We start from the raw sequence: 17,296 nt of genomic DNA, 5'->3' as shown, positions 1-17,296 counted from the left end.
TGATCTATTACCTGTGCTCGGCTCAAAAGGCCAGTCTGTGTCTGAAAACAAAGAGCATATGCTGCATCTCTTGTTTATGCCTACAGCAATCACTGCAAACAGCGGCTTCCTGTTGGGATAATGCTTTGATCATAGAGCTTGTTTGTCCTAATTGAAGCTTTACTTCTTTTCTTTTTGTTTCATGAAAAAAAAGCTTTTGTACAAATGCGACTCGTAGATCAGTATAAAGCGATCATCACTTCAAAGGAATCAGACTGAGCTTCTTTCTGTTGTTTACCTTCAGTCCCCCTCCATGAAACGAAGAAGAGGAATGGAAAAATCAACATGCTAAGAGTGTTCCCGAGCTGAACTACAGCTGAGAGGAGAAACAGACGGCCAGATTGAAATTCAGCTCATGCAGAAGGACAAACGGAAAGAAAATGTGACATCATATGGTTGAAAATATGAAAATGTGCAGTTAAACAACCAAAACAAACCCGTCCTATACAGTGAGAAAATCTAGTTTACCTTTTTATGTCTCTACTGCTTTGTGTTTTTGTTTTTTCTCTGATGTCTGTACAGAAAAAAACGCTTTCAGCACTGCAGAAACTTCTGCAGACATCATTGTCTCTGGAGTTGTTTCTTCAAGAGCAATCGTAGATTTGGAGTAAAGACGTCAAAGGAAACCGCATTGGCTGGCAAAACAATGATGTTTATAACAGAACTCAATTAAGGAGAGACAGAGTGACATGTGTTAAAGTGTCCAGCCAATCCATCTATGCGTTCCTCCCCTCAGAGGTCCAGATAAGTTTGTCTCCAAGAATTGTGTCCAGATAAAGAGAGGCGCCTGCCGCATTCTTAAAACTTGGAACACCAGACTCTCTTTCTTTCGCTGTAACAGACCTTGTCTTACGGCAACACAGAGTTCAGGAGGACGCAGTGACCTCATGAGCTGCAGAAACCTGATGATACAGGGAGATCTGATTGATGAATGAAAATTCATTCAGTTTATTTTGCTGCAACTGAAAGAGAAACTTTAAACCAAACACTCACACCACTTTCCTGGTAGAGTGGGCCCGTGTGCAATGTTTAAAAGAGGCTGTTACCAGGTTGAGATACTGCACTGGTGTAATCAGAGCACTGAACAGTACTGAATTCCCTTTATACTCTGAAACAGAAAATATTTAATGGCAAGAAAAGTCAGCATGTTTAAAGTTTGGGGATTTTTACTTGTGTTCATTTTCTCTAAGTAGAAATAACTCAAATCTTTATGCTGTACCGATGAAAGAATTACACACTTCTCACTTATCTTTTAGCGACATGAAAAATAAGGTTTTCTGGAGAATTTTAACCCCAATGCAATGCATGCTGCAAGTTTATAAATAAGCTAACATTGCTTCAACATAACTTCATGGGATGAACTACTTTTATTGTTTCAAGACTGAACTCATCATTTTAAAAGTAATCATTTAAAAAAACATAATTAATTACACTTTATTACAAAAATAAGAAATGTTTAATAAAATGTATTGTAATATTTTATAGCATAAAGGAGTCTGACAATTTTCAAATTAAATTTAAATGATGATAATTTGGGTTTCTAAAGATTATTCTTATGTAACCTACAGAATACACAGTAATTAGCTGTCCCATACAGCAGCTCAATGTTGCTAACACTGTGGGAATTGTATACTGAACAGTCACTGACTTTAGAGGATGAACAGCAGATAAACTTTGGACATTTTTATTATATATATTTCAAGGACTGGGGATTTACTTATACTGGCGGCGTATTAGTAAAGGATCTATGTAATGGCTGGTAGAAGGAATTAGAGCAGCAAGAAAAAGCCTGTTTCAATGTTTGTCTGGGCATCTAAGAGCTGTTTCATGACAGACTTGATAAACCAAATCGTTTTATCGGCTTAAATGTTTCCATTCTACCTCCAGCCATGAAAATATAAATAAAGAGATACAAATGGAAGAAAAAGGACAGGTTGTCTTTGGTGGAAACCATGAAGAACCAAAGAGAGAGCACAGATGTCTCCTCCTCCTCCTCCTCCCCCTCCCCCTCTAGGCCAGATTTCCTCTGCTGTTACAGGCTTTCTGCACCTAAAGACATGCTTGATATTAATCAAACAGATGCAGCCGCCTTGAAGCCCAGTCTTCCTGTCATCTGAGGTGCAGCTGGTGATCATTCAGTGGGCCTTCTCCCTCCTTTGTGCATATACATTTAAGGAGGCTTCAGACAAGAGAAGGGCGGAGAGTTGGTGAGTGAGGTAGGTTGTACTGTGCGTTCACAGAGTGTTCATGGGTCACGAGGAAAAGTGTCCTCCGAGTAAATTTGTGCAGATGCATTAAGTATCATTTAAATTGAAATCCCAGTAATGGTGACAAACAATAGAAGTGTGCAAGGAAGCAGAGCAATAGCGAGTAAAGAGAAGTGCAACAAAACACAAAAATCGGACAATTAGATGGTACTGAGAGAGTGAATGGAGAGATGTATAACTTCATTATATATGAAGTTCACTCAGCTGCTATAATTCAACTTCTGTGTCTGTTTGTATCATTAGATCTTTTTATTTTCCGTAGAGGTGTGTTTAATTCATTTTTGACCATTTTCATTTTACAAGATTATCATTAGAAATATAAAGAAACGTGTTTTCAGATGGAGTTGAGTTACTTATTGTGGAATAAAAGACATGTGCATGAGCCTGCTGCATTGCATTCAGCTTCTGAAGGACTCTCAGTAGCAATTCTTTGGTGCTATAATGTGCTTTATTTTGCTCCTCTGATTATAACCCGACTACAGCTGGATTTGTGTGCGTTTCAGTCATCTCTGTTTATTTCTCCCTCCTGACTCCCCACCACTGCTGCTCTCCTCCCCTCCACTGCAGCACCTTAGGGCTTTGCTTGACCTAATTGTCAGATGTCTCTGTGAATGTGTGAGAGGAGAAACAAATGAAACAAACTGTTTCATTTTCATTGGCCATGCACTCCATGGTCTAAAAAACTCCACTGTTATTTATTGGGTTGAACTGAAGTTACTCAACACAGTCAGGACTGAGTTTGTGGAGCTTTTTGTACACACACACACACACACACACACACACACACACACACACACACACACACACACACACACACACACTTTTATCCTCTGCCCTCCCTGCTGGAAAACAAGACAGGGACAGACATAGTTTCCTTGACAACAGCAATTGTTAAGATGGAGCCACTTGGCAGAAAGAAACTATATTTGTATAGTGTGTGTGTGTGTGTGTGTGTGTGTGTGTGTGTGTGTGTGTGTGTGTGTGTGTGTGTGCGTGCGCGTGTGTGTGTGTGTGTGTGTGTGTGTGTGTGTGTGTGTGTGTGTGTGTGTGTGTGTGTGTGTGCGTGCGTGCGCGTGTGTGCATGTGAAGAAATCTCCTTGTCTGGACTCTGTCTCTGCTATCTTTCTCCATATAACTCAACATAAATACTCACAGTCTCATAAATGTCCCACACACTCAAACACAACATTGATCTTCCACATTTCTTAGAAAGCAATTTTAAAAAGTTCAGTGTCAGTGAGAAAGAATATGTTTTCAGATTTAATCCACCATTTGAACGTGTGTGTCGATGTGTGTCTACATATGTTGATTTTGTAGGCAACCGCCCCCCCTCCCGCTGTGCATGCTGGGATACTGGATAGGCTTCAGCTCACTGCAACCCTGAGCAGAAGAAGCAGTTCAGGAGGACGGTGTGAGTGTGTTTACATGGACATGACCTAACCAGGTCTGTAGTAAATAGACGAGAGGACACTGTTTCCCAACACATACAGTGGAACAAGACAGGCCAAAAGCAAAAGTCAAGTTAAGGTTCATTTAAAGTTAAAGATGATCGAATTTTGTCAATGTCACGGACAAGCCTGCCAATACACGCAGTAATAATCAGTTAGGGGAATATACAAAAATATGCCTAACATTCCTCAGATTTGATCCAAATCAGGATGAGCCTCACTTCCATGTAAAGACGCTTCCAGCAGCAGCAGCTTCTTCTTTTCTGATCTGATTGATGACTTATGGGGGTGAATGAAATAATCAAGCTGACACAGACACTTCTTCTAGAGCTGACATAAATGCTGTGCAGCCGAGCTCTTGACCACATGCTGGTGACCATTTGGATATTTATATTTACGTCTGTGAGCAACATGCGTCTGATCATGTGCATGTTTCAACGCTGCTGTCCTCGCAAGTTATCTGGCCATTTCCTGTTTATGCCTTTATCTGTTTATTGCTGACTCCCGTCTCGTTCCACCTCTGGCTGAACACCTGTTAATTGTCATTTCACTTCCAATTGCTCTTGCCGTCTTTTATCCCCCAGTGTTTCCCAGCTGTAACAGTCCAAATCACATTAGCAGCCTTCGACTACTGACGATGAGAGTTGACATGAACCTTCGGGTCAGAGTCTACAGCTCACAAATAGCACTGCTTCTGTTGGTGTTTTCTTACATTACATCAGACGTCTGCGGTTCATGAACGTGATTTGTTAATGACATGCTGACATTGTTATATTTTCTTTCTTGCCAAAAGTTAGATGTGAGAATTGATAACAGCGTTGTGCCTGTTTGTTCAACATGAAGCTCCAACAAGCTGCATCAAATTATCTTAACATCAGAGTTACAGCTGGCCTGGGAAGAGAGAGGATTTCTGTTTCCCAGCTTCCAGTTTAATATCAGCTAAACCAGCAACTGGTTGTAGCGTCATAATAAATAAACAGATGAGAGAGGCAAATAAGTTGTGAAAATGTTGAACTAATCTTTTTGAACTTTACACCTTTTACATGACAGATGTGATTTTGTTTAAATATTCAATATATTGTAATGTTATAACTCTAAAAAAATGTTTATAGGTTGTCATGTACCTTCTGAATAAAACACGATTCTAGTGAACATATTCTTCTGAAAGACGAGTCACACTGTCAGTGATGCTCAGCCTGACAGGAGTCTCTTCAAAAGTAAATCAAAAAGCTGCCGTCTTCTGTCTGCATGATGCCAACCTGCTAAACACCGTCAGCGTGTGACATTTAATTTTCTTCATGTGTCTGACTCTGCACCTCAGCAAAACGTTCTTCTCAGGAACACAAACAAAAATTCAATACCGGCTGAGTGACAAGCGAGCCACTTGGATCAGGGCCCTAAAAGGCTGCGTATTGATCGCATTGAGGCGAGGCATTTACAGCCATCACTTTTTCTCCTTCTCATGTTCTCAACACGCTGACAATGATTGGATGTTTACGGGCAACAAACTGAGGAGACATACTGACAAGCGATCACACACAATTACAACACAATTTAGACTGGAAATGTCTTCTTTTTAGGAGCAGCTGCCTGTTTCTCGGCGTGGACCAGATTTAAAGCAACAAGCAATGCAAGACAAGTTTATTTGTAGAGCACATTTCAAAGTGTTCATACATAAAACAACAAATTATTATAATTAATGAAACATAAATATCAAAGTCCTGCTAGTCAAAAATCCTGGAATAAGATGTATGAATCAATATGATGAAGCTGGCTGACCCTCCATGTCTGAGACACATTAAAATCATTTCTACTTATCGATCTCTGAAGCCACTTGTTGAAATCTTCCATCTTGTATCTCCTCCTGGCTGCTCTGGCTCATATTCAACGTGCTCCAGTGATTGGCTGATGCTTCAAGCCAGAACTGAACTGATAAACATTGTTTTGCTGTTTGTTGTGCAGAAGTCGCATTGAATACATCACCTGATGTACCTCATGTACACGCTTCTTTAACTCTAAGCACAACCCCAGAAATTAATCTCTTCCTTCTTGTGCTTTCACTGAACTTGTAAATTCTTTATTGTTTCGTTTCTGTTTTAATAAGTATTTTGATATTTTATTAACAGTGAACAGCTGTAAAAGAGCATGTACTTCATGCTTTTCCAAACTTATCATAATATAAACAAAGGTCAAACAAAATGTTTAAAATGCAAAATAAAATAATAAAAACTACATAAAAGAAAGAAGTTACGAAATGATATATAAGAAAGGGGAGGGGGGGGGGGGATTCATGACGAGGATTTAAGTTCAGTTGACTGTTACCGGGACCAGAGATGTGGCTGTTAGGGCCGTCCTGCACCTCCTCGTTGGCTCAATCGGCTGTTACCAAGGATAACGTGACCATTGGAGAATACCGGCGACAGGCATGCTGAATCTTCATCGTCATAGTAACATGTTGGTCACAGTTTGGTTAGTTTTAAACTACTTGGTTAGACTCAGGGAAATGTCATTGTTACAATAACTTTGTTGCTGGCATAAGTTGTCGCATTACTTACGTGACTTTTATTAACTTACATACAAAACTTCAAATAAGTCCGTGTTGACTTTTGCTGTCAGACAGTCCTTTCTCACGTTCTCTATCTTTACACTGTCCGTCACCTGATGTCCTCCTTTGCTCCTATCACATTTACTAAAGCCACTAAAAGTCATAATAAAGGTCATTTTCTGGCCTCCTATTCGGTGCAATCTGCTCGGTCTGAACATTGGATCAGAAATAAACAGCTGATAACGGTCCATATATTTGGGAGAGATGTGTGATGATAGTGACTACTCAGTAGTTTGACAACAGTCAAATTAAAACATGAGAATCAGAGTAGTGTAATAAGCTCTGGGAGTATTTTACAGCTCAGTGGTGAAATGAACCAACATGCAGCTTCTCTGTTTGCACTCTGGTGACAGTTATCAGCTGCTTTACCTGACCAACTGCAGGAAATGACTGGTCCCAGCCAACCCACATAACCCACCATAAAACAGCAGATTGTCACTTTACTCTGCTTCTGTGCCGACTAAACAAACAAGACATGATGCTGGACGTGTGTTTCCCCTCCGAGTTTCCCGACTTTACTCTCAGCTGAGTTAGTTCCTACTAACAATGTTGGAGCTTCATTTGTTGGCCTGCCAGAGAGACAGGGGAGGGGTGTCAGTCCCTCATCTGATTCTCTGTCAAAAAGCAAATAACTGTTAGCACTATCAACTATCACTCTAACAACAACAGAAAAACACTGAACATAGAAGGAAAGTGGTAAAAATTCCCTCAGGCCCCGGCCTCAGATCCTTCTCTGATCGTATCACAGAGATGAGAACTTTCCTACTTGTGCAAACATCCATCAGCACTTTGTCACACAATTACTGTCATCATTTATAAGATTGACAGAGCTGAGATTACTGCTGCTGTTAATTTCTCTACCTGCCACACACAAGGCAAACACAGAGGTGCAGGCATGCAGAAAATTACAGATGGAAACACACACGAGCTGCCATCTAATGACGGTTATCTGGCAGCGCCTTCTCTTGTTTGCACAGCTGGACAGAGAAAGTGGGGATCGAGGATTGCAGCCACGTTCACAGTAATTAGAAACATTGTCAGGGAAGGTTGAGGTTCATGCTGCCGTCGGAGCGTTCGAGTATGATGACAGCTTTACTTGGAAGGCCGACAGTATGTTGTAGACTCAATAGATGCCACCTGAGTGTTCATGAAAGAGCAAAGAGCACAATATCTATTTCATAAGATGGAAGTCACAACGATTCTGCAGCTTTTGTAACTTACAAAGAGAAATAAAGCCTAGAATATGGTCAACAGCGACGTGAGGAGTGACTGATGACACACTGGTGGAGTGTGACGAAGCACTGTTACAGCTGTATGACTGTACTACTGTTAATGGCATTTCTGTGTTACTCAGAGTATTTTCTTTCACTGCGTCTTTATACTTCTACTCCACTCACCTTAGTTACGTAGTAAAATGAGGGTTTTACATTCAATAAAAACAATGTGTTTCTCAGTAGTACATATCCTGTACTGTGTCTACCTCAACCAGCTAACACTTCAGTGATTCATTCAGATGTACTTTAATAAATAAGTCATGTAACAACCGTATAAAACTATGAAACTGAGCCATTCTTTTACTGATGAGTATTTTTGACTTTTGATACCTAAATGACAATTTCCTGCTGATACTTTAGTACTTTCCTCAGTTACAATTATTAATTTAAGACTTTCCCTTGTAATGGAGTTTTCTTTAAATAAAATATCTCCGTTTTTCTTTCACTGGATATGACACTGAGTTTTGGACTCAACTGTCATCAGAGACAACGGAGACAGTCATCTTTTTTGTGGACTCATAGGTCACAGCACTCAGCACATATCTCAGTACCGTGTGTGTGTGTGTGTGTGTGTGTGTGTGTGTGTGTGTGTGTGTGTGTGTGTGTGTGTGTGTGTGTGTGTGTGTGTGTGTGTGTGTGTGTGTGTGTGAGAGTGCATGCCTGTGTGTTGGTGTTATGTCAGAGAGCTGTTGTCCTTGGCTGTTACCCAGATCTCTCTCTTTAACATGAACAATGGAGCATGTCAGACACACTGGCACTAAGATCTGCTCCAGCAAACACACTTAAATCTTGTTTTACAGAGACTAACATTCATCCCCTGAAGCTTTACTCTCACCCGAGCCACAGGTACCACTTTCTGCTTAACCCCAAATCCTGATCTTCACCTGAGTTGTAATCAGAAACAATAACGGATGTTTCTCGGCTACTTGGGGGAAACAAGCTGTGAACACATTATGTTCAACTTAAACAGCTAATTTAGGAAGCAGGAGCTTATTTTTATGTTTAGCAGTTACAGCATGAACTGGTATTCCTCGACTCAGATTTTATGCATTAACATAGAAGTGTGGTATTGGGGATTGATTCTAGTCGTTGCATCCTAATGGGCGTAGACCTCAGATTAGTTTTGCAACTGTTAGAGCAGCCTTTAACCAATCAGCATTAACCACCATATTTAGTGCACCAAAACTCACCAAGCTGTGAAGAGCAGAGACCTTCCCCCAATATGAGCGGAGCGCAAAGCCATGTTGGTCTATGATCTATGAAAAACATGTTGGGCATTGTTCTTGTTGTTGCTTCAATTCTTTTATATTTGCTAGCGTTGCTTCAACGGTTCCTCTGACACCTACTGGTTGCTGATTGGTCCACCCTGCAGAGTGTCTGAGCGAATCTTTATGACCGGCGCCATCATGCTAGTCCCAAGCGTTTCGGATCCAGTAGTGACCATACTTGGGGCGAGCTGAGGGGCAATCTGACTCAATCTGATTTTAAACCCGACGATACTGCGTCCTGCCAATCCAATATCAGTAACCTGACTGCACCACAGACCTGTCAATAAAACACACCCCCAAAAAAACAGCTTTTATAATTAATGACGGGATTATTTTCAGATGGACCGCCAGAAAACGAAAAGAAGGAGCGACTTTAGCTAACAACACCGAGAAATTGTATTGACTGAGAATTTACATCCTGTTACCTGAGACTGTTTTTATTAACTATATATACAACACAACCATAACTGCACCTCAGCACCTTCTTCGGTCTGCGTGGTGTATCTGCTGTGTGGTGCCTGCCTCAATAAATGTGCTTAAAATGGTAAATGATAAACTTTTACAACTTGGGTTTTATTTTTGGAGCTGTAGGGCCTCATTTATAAAGCATGGCGTAGGATCCATACTAAAAGTGTTCGTGCGGACAAGAGCAGAAAATGGCGTGTGCAGAAATATATTCCTTTATAAAACCGTGCGCACGCACACCTGCACGCAATGTTCCCTTTATAAATATCAATCCACGTAGAAATGTGCACACGTAGATCAGCCTCACATCCCGCCTTCAACACACACACACTCAACCATAAATGTTCAATACAAAGCATATTGTGAAGGTTGATGCACATGAAATTAGCTATGTGGATCAATTTGGTTAATTGTGTCAAAAACGGAGATGCAATTTTTCGGACACAGAAATCTAGGTGCTTGTGAACGAGGGGGAGGATATGAAGCTCATATTTGTTTGGTTCCCACAGCTGTGGGGTCAAACACTAAAGAAATGCTGCGAGCGGCAACATGTTGCTGCTGCAGTGATAGAAGTTCCACCGTGACGTCTAATGACGCTGCACTCTGAGCGCCTGAGAACGCAGTGGAAGAACTTTTACACACAACAACTGCATTCAACTATTTGTGCACAACATGAGAAAATATTAAAAACTGACGCTCTGTTCTGCAGTTTATTAGTCTGATGCCATTTGATGTTATTTTGGATTTTTACAGAGGATGATGATTCGTTTGCCGTGTTCACGCGATGAAAAGGAATGTGTTGGTGGGACAGTGCGCATGGTTTAAATGAGCGGACTCAAATTTGAGATTTAGATTTGTTTCTCTCATTTACAATTGAAAGTTGCTTATGGAATAAGTATTTGTGAACTTAATGTGTGAGAAGTTTCATTATACGTATCGTGACGACTGTCACATACTGTATCTACAACGTGGCTTCAATTCACCACCTCACCAATTTCCCCCATCTCCAAAACGTGCGTACGGATGGTCAGAGTTTGCTTACAGGTGCGCACATTTTCAGTTTTTTCTAAATCCAGACTTCTGCGTGTGGAGCGGCGTCCACCTCTTTCGGGCCCCGTTTTGTGCGTACGCAACAGTTATGAATGAGGCTCCACGTCATCAATTCAATCAGTTCAAACATTGTCAAAAACTGCAGCATCAACACAAATACTGTAAACAGGAAAAATAATACAAGCTGTTGGCCGACTAAACGTGTTAATCAATCAGACAAACTTATTAAGAGGTACTTGGTAAACTCCTGGTCTGGCTCAGACCAACCATTCTTGCTGTATTTGCACACAGTCCTAGTTTTTCTGTGCAATCTGGAATTATTATTGACACTCTCTGTTTTACAACTTTTGGTTTTACGCCCAAATAAAGCGGAAGCGTATTACTTCTCAAGTGAGATGTCCCGTTACATCTGTAATTACTTTACCTTGAAGTGCAGGCATCATTTCCGCACATTTCAAACTTCTGCATTTTGCTGCCTTCAGTGTAACAGTAACTCTCGGTGTCCTTTGACTGTCAGTCCAGATGAGAGAGGAGAGGAGAAAACGCTGATGTGGTTAACTGACTCCTTCAATTGGCACCAAATGCTCAAAGCAATAAACTTAATGAGCAGAAGCCAGTGCTGTTTTTGTAATCCTTTGCTCTCAGGCTTCAAACAGGCTGCTCCACCTTATTTCTGCAGGCTGTTGTCTGCATGTTCCCTGCAGGTACACCTCAGCGATGAATGAGTATTTCACTGTCTGTGCATTTTTCATGTAAAAAAGAAAATCATGTAATTTGTATTTTTCCTTTACACCATCAATATCTATTGTAAAATATCAGGTTGTCGAGGGAATTTAATTTGGGTTAGTGCATTAAAAATAAATGAATGAAAAAATAAACACTGAGACCAAGTGTGCAGCTTTGCCTTCAAGCAGTACCTTTGTCTATAGATGTGACCCTGCTTGCAGTAATGTGGTGAAGATTACGCAACATGACACAGGGTCGTCGGGAGACCTGAACAGTACGTTCTATTGATCATGTTGTAATTTTATAGTCATTTAACTTTACTGCCGGACTCTGCGGGTAAAGGTCTGTGAAGACGAGGAATCCAGCAGCGTTTACGGGCCTTCAACCAGCGCAGCCAAGTTCCCTGAATCATGTACTGCAGTTTATTGGGGGTAACTGCACCGCGCTGCATGAGGATTTGAAGTCCGCTCGAGAGCCATAAGCCCCATCAAACCTCTTACTTCTGCACTACATGTCACCGCTTCCATCCTCTTTCCATTTTCACATCTGCCTCTGCTTCCCTATTTACTCTCCTTACAAACAGTCATTTCCCCTTTTCCCTTCCCAAATTCTCAGACATTTTTTTTTTTTTATCTCTGGGTCTTCTCCTTCCTTTACCACTTTATCTCATTACATTTCACACATTCTCAGCCTCTGCAACAAAACAAGAGGAAGTGGTTCCCTCCTTCTCTTCCCTTGTATTTCTGTTTTCCGCTCCTCTGACTCTGCTGCGCCGTCCTCCTTCTCCTGGCATCCTCTCGGCTGCTGGTTTGATAATAGGCTGTCACAAGTGCTTAATGTTTTCAAAGAAAATGAAAATGCTGGCTGCCCCTTGAGGGCTGCAGTCCTGCTGGTGGGCAGGGAAATGACAATTGCATTTGCAGGCAAATGGAGAGACACACATCTCAAGGGAGAGGGCGACTGAGATGCAGGGAGAGGTGCGAAGAGAGACTAAAGAGCACTCCTCCTCCCCCGTGTTTCATCTGGCCTTTGATTGGACAGTGATTGTTATATGTGGACCTCATGGCGAGCCAGTAAAGGGCAGCGGTAAACAAATGGTGTAATTACAGAACCCTAATGTGACACAAGGGGAGAGAGGCCCAGCAGGGTCTCCTGTGTTATTACATTAACTTTTTTCTGTGGCATTGGTTTTGCCAGTTTGACTGGTATTTGAACTGACACTGACCTACATTCTCCACTGTCTGATAGACGGGCCGGCAGTCGATAGAGCTGTCAGACTAACAGAGAGCCGGCTGCGGTCAGGCAGAGGAGAGCAGAGAGGACAGAGGTTCACTCACTGTCAGGAAAAACAACTTCAGTCAACACAGCAGCCTGACAGCCGTTTAAATCCTCCACTTTGCACCTAAAAGCCGCACTGCTCATCCGCACAATGTCACCGCGGTTTGAACGGTGTGCAGCTGCAGAAGCACACAGTGAATGTGTTTACATGCACGTTATTGTGTCTTAATCTAGTTTTGATCATATCAGAACATACATGGAACATAAGAGCCTTCAGAAACCTGGATCAGCTGTTTACATGCGACAGTATCACAGTACTCCAGGTCCATGTTTCTCTGAACCAGGAGAAGATGATGACATGTGCAACACGTTACCGGGATACTCCAAACATCCAATCAGAAGCGGGATATTGATGTGCATGTAGCCACACTCAGTGAGTCAGATTAGTCCGGTGTCAACTAAAGATGTCAATCAACTAATCTGATTTTTATTATTCTGCTCCAACCAACCCATTATAAATTGTTTACAATCAGCAAGAAATCCTGCTCAGATGTGTTGTTTTATTATCTTACAGATTCTAATGAGACATGTGATCTGTGGAGCTTTTCATCACTGACCATGTACAAGTACAGTCTGCGAAGGGGGAAACAGACTGCTAAAATAAAACGTGTATTTGAGACTACCCAGACTCTTTACTTCACAGGAAACACATGAAATACAACCATGTGCTGCCTGTCATGACAGTCTACTTTCAGAGGAAGCTGCAGAAGCTTTAATATTCCCATCAGAGAACACCGGCCCATTACCCCGAGGACTCGCCTTCCTCATGTGTGTATACTTCACGTGCAACAATGCAATACTGCATCAAACGCTGCATCAACAGGACGCTCACAGACCTTACATAATGCAAAACCAGCTGCTGCTAGAAGAACAGCTGATGCTGAACCAGATGTGTTTTCTTCACGTGCTGGACTCTTCCTCAGCATCACAGCTCGTCTCTGACTGGCTCTCACAAAAATACAAAACAAGGAAGTAGTTTTTATAACTAGCACATTTAAAATGAATGTCATATTTAAAATAACATGTCAACCGTAGACATGCAGACAATAACAATGTATGACACCCCCCCTACACACATACAAACACACACACACACCTCCTCTTATGTAATACAAAGTATGGTCTGCCTGATTAGCTGTTACTTAACATGCACTGCTGTGGTGATACAGCGGTGGACAAGAAGAAAGAGGCAGCCTCACGGAAGAGACGGGGACGTGGAGAAACTGGATTGGATCCCGTGAGGAAGAAAAAGACGCTTTCTGTCTAACAAAAGTCTGTCTGCGTGTGACTGCAAAATCAGCTGCAGTTCTTGGGAACAACATACGAGCGTTTCATGTGCAACAGTTGTCTGGTCACCTCACACAAAGCGCACCAGCGCGGCGGAGGCGGTGCATGCGCGGCGGTGCGGTTACAAAGCTGTTAATCTACAGAGTGTGTTGCCTGCGTCGTAGCGTGCACAGACAATCAAAGTTTGCTGAAGTCGCTCCTACCTGATATGCCGCCGCCGACCACTATCACATCGTAGGTGTTGCTTGGTGCGGTCATGGTGTTGTCTGGTCTGTCCCTCGCCCGCTCTGCCGTGTCCGCTCGCCGCTGAACGCAGGGCGCACCGAGGAGCGCATCTGTATTAAAAGCGCCGGGCAGGCCCACTCCCCGCAGACTCCTCCCACCGATAGTAAAGCACCGCTTTATGGATAGGGAGGATTATTACGAAGTGTCATGGACCTGCAGAGACTTTACTCTTTGCCTCATTGAAATGCAGTATTTGCACGTGTAACCGTTATAAACCTGTTTCTTAGGGCACATTTACATTTGTAGGGAAAGCACAGGTTTATGAATGATGACTTCAATGAGGTGTCCCTTAAAGTAATGAGAGTGAACCAGCGTGTACAAAAGGCAGAAACTCCCCATGTGGAGTGCAGCCATCACCACTGCCCTCCTTACTGAGACAGGTCAACATGTCTGATGGGAAATGGGTTCTTTAGACTTTGCACCTCATGGTGGAGGGATGATTGTCTGAGGTCTGTTCTTATCAGTAGGGCAGAATCAAAGGACCCAACTTTGATCCACTGTGGTAAATCTTTAATTCCCAATGCTTGTATAAACGCTTGGCAAATCGGTGCGTTTTGTTTTCTTCTCTCTAGTAAACACAAAGGTAGAGTAGTCTTTTGCCAAGAAACAACTTTCTATCTCCAGGTTCTGTCTCTCGGTAACCAGGTCTGCAGAGTAAAGATGGACATGATAAAGTATTGAAGGTGTACTGTCTTTATGTCTGATGCCTTGTATGAATCCCTTGCAAAAAAAGTTCACTGAATACACAGAATGAGAATGTTTTACCCATTAATGGCTGCTACTAACTCTCAGAGCATGAGGTTTACAGGTACAAGAGCACACATCTGCATGTATGGGGCAATAGATACATTATCAGTATCTGGCTGTAGATTGAATAGGCATGCTATACATGCACTTTGACCACACTTAAAGAATCACTATGACATAAAAACCTGATACCGATGTGATAATAACAGTTTTAAATTGAATCACGTCTCTTTTTCTGTTTCACCTCATTAACACAGTCGTCTACATTTAAAGTCCTGCAGCGGTGGGAGAGAACTGAAAGCTTTGCAGACATCAGTAGCCTGTAAAACTCTGCTGGAGCCTGAGTGGCTTCACATTGCATTCTTTAGTTAGTATGGCCCTCTTGTGGTTGCTTGGTTACGGCTGAGTGCTGATTTTTGCACACACTGAGTGGAGTGCATGTAAGCCTGGTCATTTGCAAAAATCAGGGCGGTGGGAGCTTTTCAGTAAAACAGTGTTACATCGCAGCATCTCGTGACTCATCTTTACCAGTCGCTTGTTTTGGTTATCTGCTGCTAAACGAGCCCCAAAAGCAAAGTGTGGCATGGGGATAAATCTGCAGTATTTTCTTGACTTCCAGTATGAGCCACAGAGAGAGACAATATGGTCTGAGTGTTATTTACTTTTTACCCAAACATGTGTGTATTTACAGACTGATTCAGGACTTACTTGATTACTTCGAGAGCCCCTACATTTCTCAGCTGTCTTGAGCTACGGAGGGTCGGCTGTAAGATGTGATTTACAAACATATTTCCAATGCAAATTTTCAAGTGGATCGGCATTAAATTATGACTCCCCCGGTGGGTTAATCTGACCATGATTGTGGTAAATCCTAATCCTCATTTATGGAATAAGCCACTAAAGTCCCACGCTAGCACATCCTTGTCCTTTCAGGGACTACAGGGCAGTGTGTGGGAGAGACTGAGGAAGAAGGGGGAAGGTAAGGGATGTAATCACGCTGAGTTACTGGTCAACGCTTTTATAACCTAATATAATGCAGCCCTGCAATACAGCCAGTCTTTTAGTTAAAGTCTTAGTGTTTAGTGAATGTTTAAACTGTCATTTTAAGGCTTCACTTGTTTTTGTATTCAAGTCTAAAAGAAACAACTTTGATTATAACGCCATCCAATACAACATCATCAATAACTGCAGTTGTAATCAGTGCCGTGGAATGTGTTGTAATGTAAGTGACCGTTTCCTTCTTTCATTTGACCTTGAAGTAGCTTTAAGGTGGTTAAAATCATGGTTGTCCTCACTGTCTCACAGAATCATTCTACTTCATATAAATTTAGGGACAGCATTCACAAACCACTGCAGGACTGAGGTGGGAGAAACTAAATAAAAGGGCTATGTCCATCCTAACTTTAGGACTCCTAAGCTTTTGGTAGGCAGTCCAATCAGTCAGTTGCAGCAAGAATACCAACGTTTTGGAAAAATACTACAATTAAGTACTTAGAAGCATATTTTGATGGTAGTGAGTTAATTCAGTCAGTCTCTTTGTTTGCTATGAAACGTTGTTCCCAGCAGTGGGTTGTATTTACAGTGTGTTACTTTGCTGCTGTTCAAAAAGCTGTTTTTGCACTGACTTACAGTATTGAATTTCTTTTGTGTGATTTTACTGTGTAGTTTCTGTACATGTCTGTCACTACCTTTTTCTCTTTCATGGGCAATAAACACTTGAAATGCCTGCTTTTACATCATTAGGGTGTGAATGTAATGGAGGTGATGAGGTGCAGCTGTGGAGATAACGTTATAGATGTGAGAGAAGCTGTTGGACGAGTGAGGGAATGTAAGACACATCCACAAAGACTGGAGACAGAAGGAGACGGTGCACATGTCACCATGACAATGTGTGTGGGAGGTGTGTTTGTCTCCCAGGGTGTCTGTAATATGTTTCATCCAAGACTCAGTGGGACACTAAACACACAGCAGACACTGTGTAAAGTAAAACTGTCCCTGACCTGCATTTGTCATGAACAATAACTGTAATCTCTGTGATGAAAATCATAGATTTGGAGAGAAGAAGTCAATAGAGAACACCTTGTGTGACGAAACAGAGATGTTTACTGACAGAACTCGATCAGGGAGACACACGGTGACACGTATGAAGGTACCGATCCACCTCTGAGTTCCTCCCCAGAATGTTCTACATGTCCAGATAAGAAGACTGTCTCTGTGTCATCCTTGAAACTCTGAACCTCGGGACATCACACTGTCTCTGTCGATAGCCAGAACAGAAGTTGCCTGATGAGACAGAGAGACCAGACTGATGGATGACAATTCCTTCATGCTTTCCGCCTTTCATTGTGACTGTGATGCTGCCGAGCAGCACAGTCACAGAGGTGACAGTTAACTCAGCTGCAAGTGTATGTCGTGTTGCCGGTCAGCAGAGGGCAGCAGATTACTTCAAGAACTTTTTATTCTTCATTTCCTGAAAATACTTTGACTCTTTATTTAA

General features: G+C 42.0%; 1 protein-coding gene across 1 annotated transcript in view; it reads right to left on the bottom strand.

Annotated features, from left to right (window-relative positions):
• Nucleotides 1-14,111, bottom strand: part of mao (monoamine oxidase) — a 40,497-nt gene extending 26,386 nt beyond the window's left edge. The window contains exon 1 of the mRNA XM_069155114.1: nt 13,971-14,111. Coding sequence (XP_069011215.1) covers nt 13,971-14,025 — 55 coding nt within the window. The 5' untranslated portion in view covers nt 14,026-14,111. The remainder of the gene's footprint in view (nt 1-13,970) is intronic.
• Between the last annotated feature and the right edge of the window lie 3,185 nt (nt 14,112-17,296).

This window comes from Embiotoca jacksoni, unplaced genomic scaffold (genome assembly GCF_022577435.1).
Source record: "Embiotoca jacksoni isolate LCO1_2020_lvr unplaced genomic scaffold, fEmbJac1.0.p SCAF_2, whole genome shotgun sequence".
NCBI classification, from domain to species: Eukaryota; Metazoa; Chordata; class Actinopteri; family Embiotocidae; genus Embiotoca; species Embiotoca jacksoni.
Note: the sequence above shows the minus strand (reverse complement) of the source record. Positions and strands in the feature narration are given on the sequence as shown.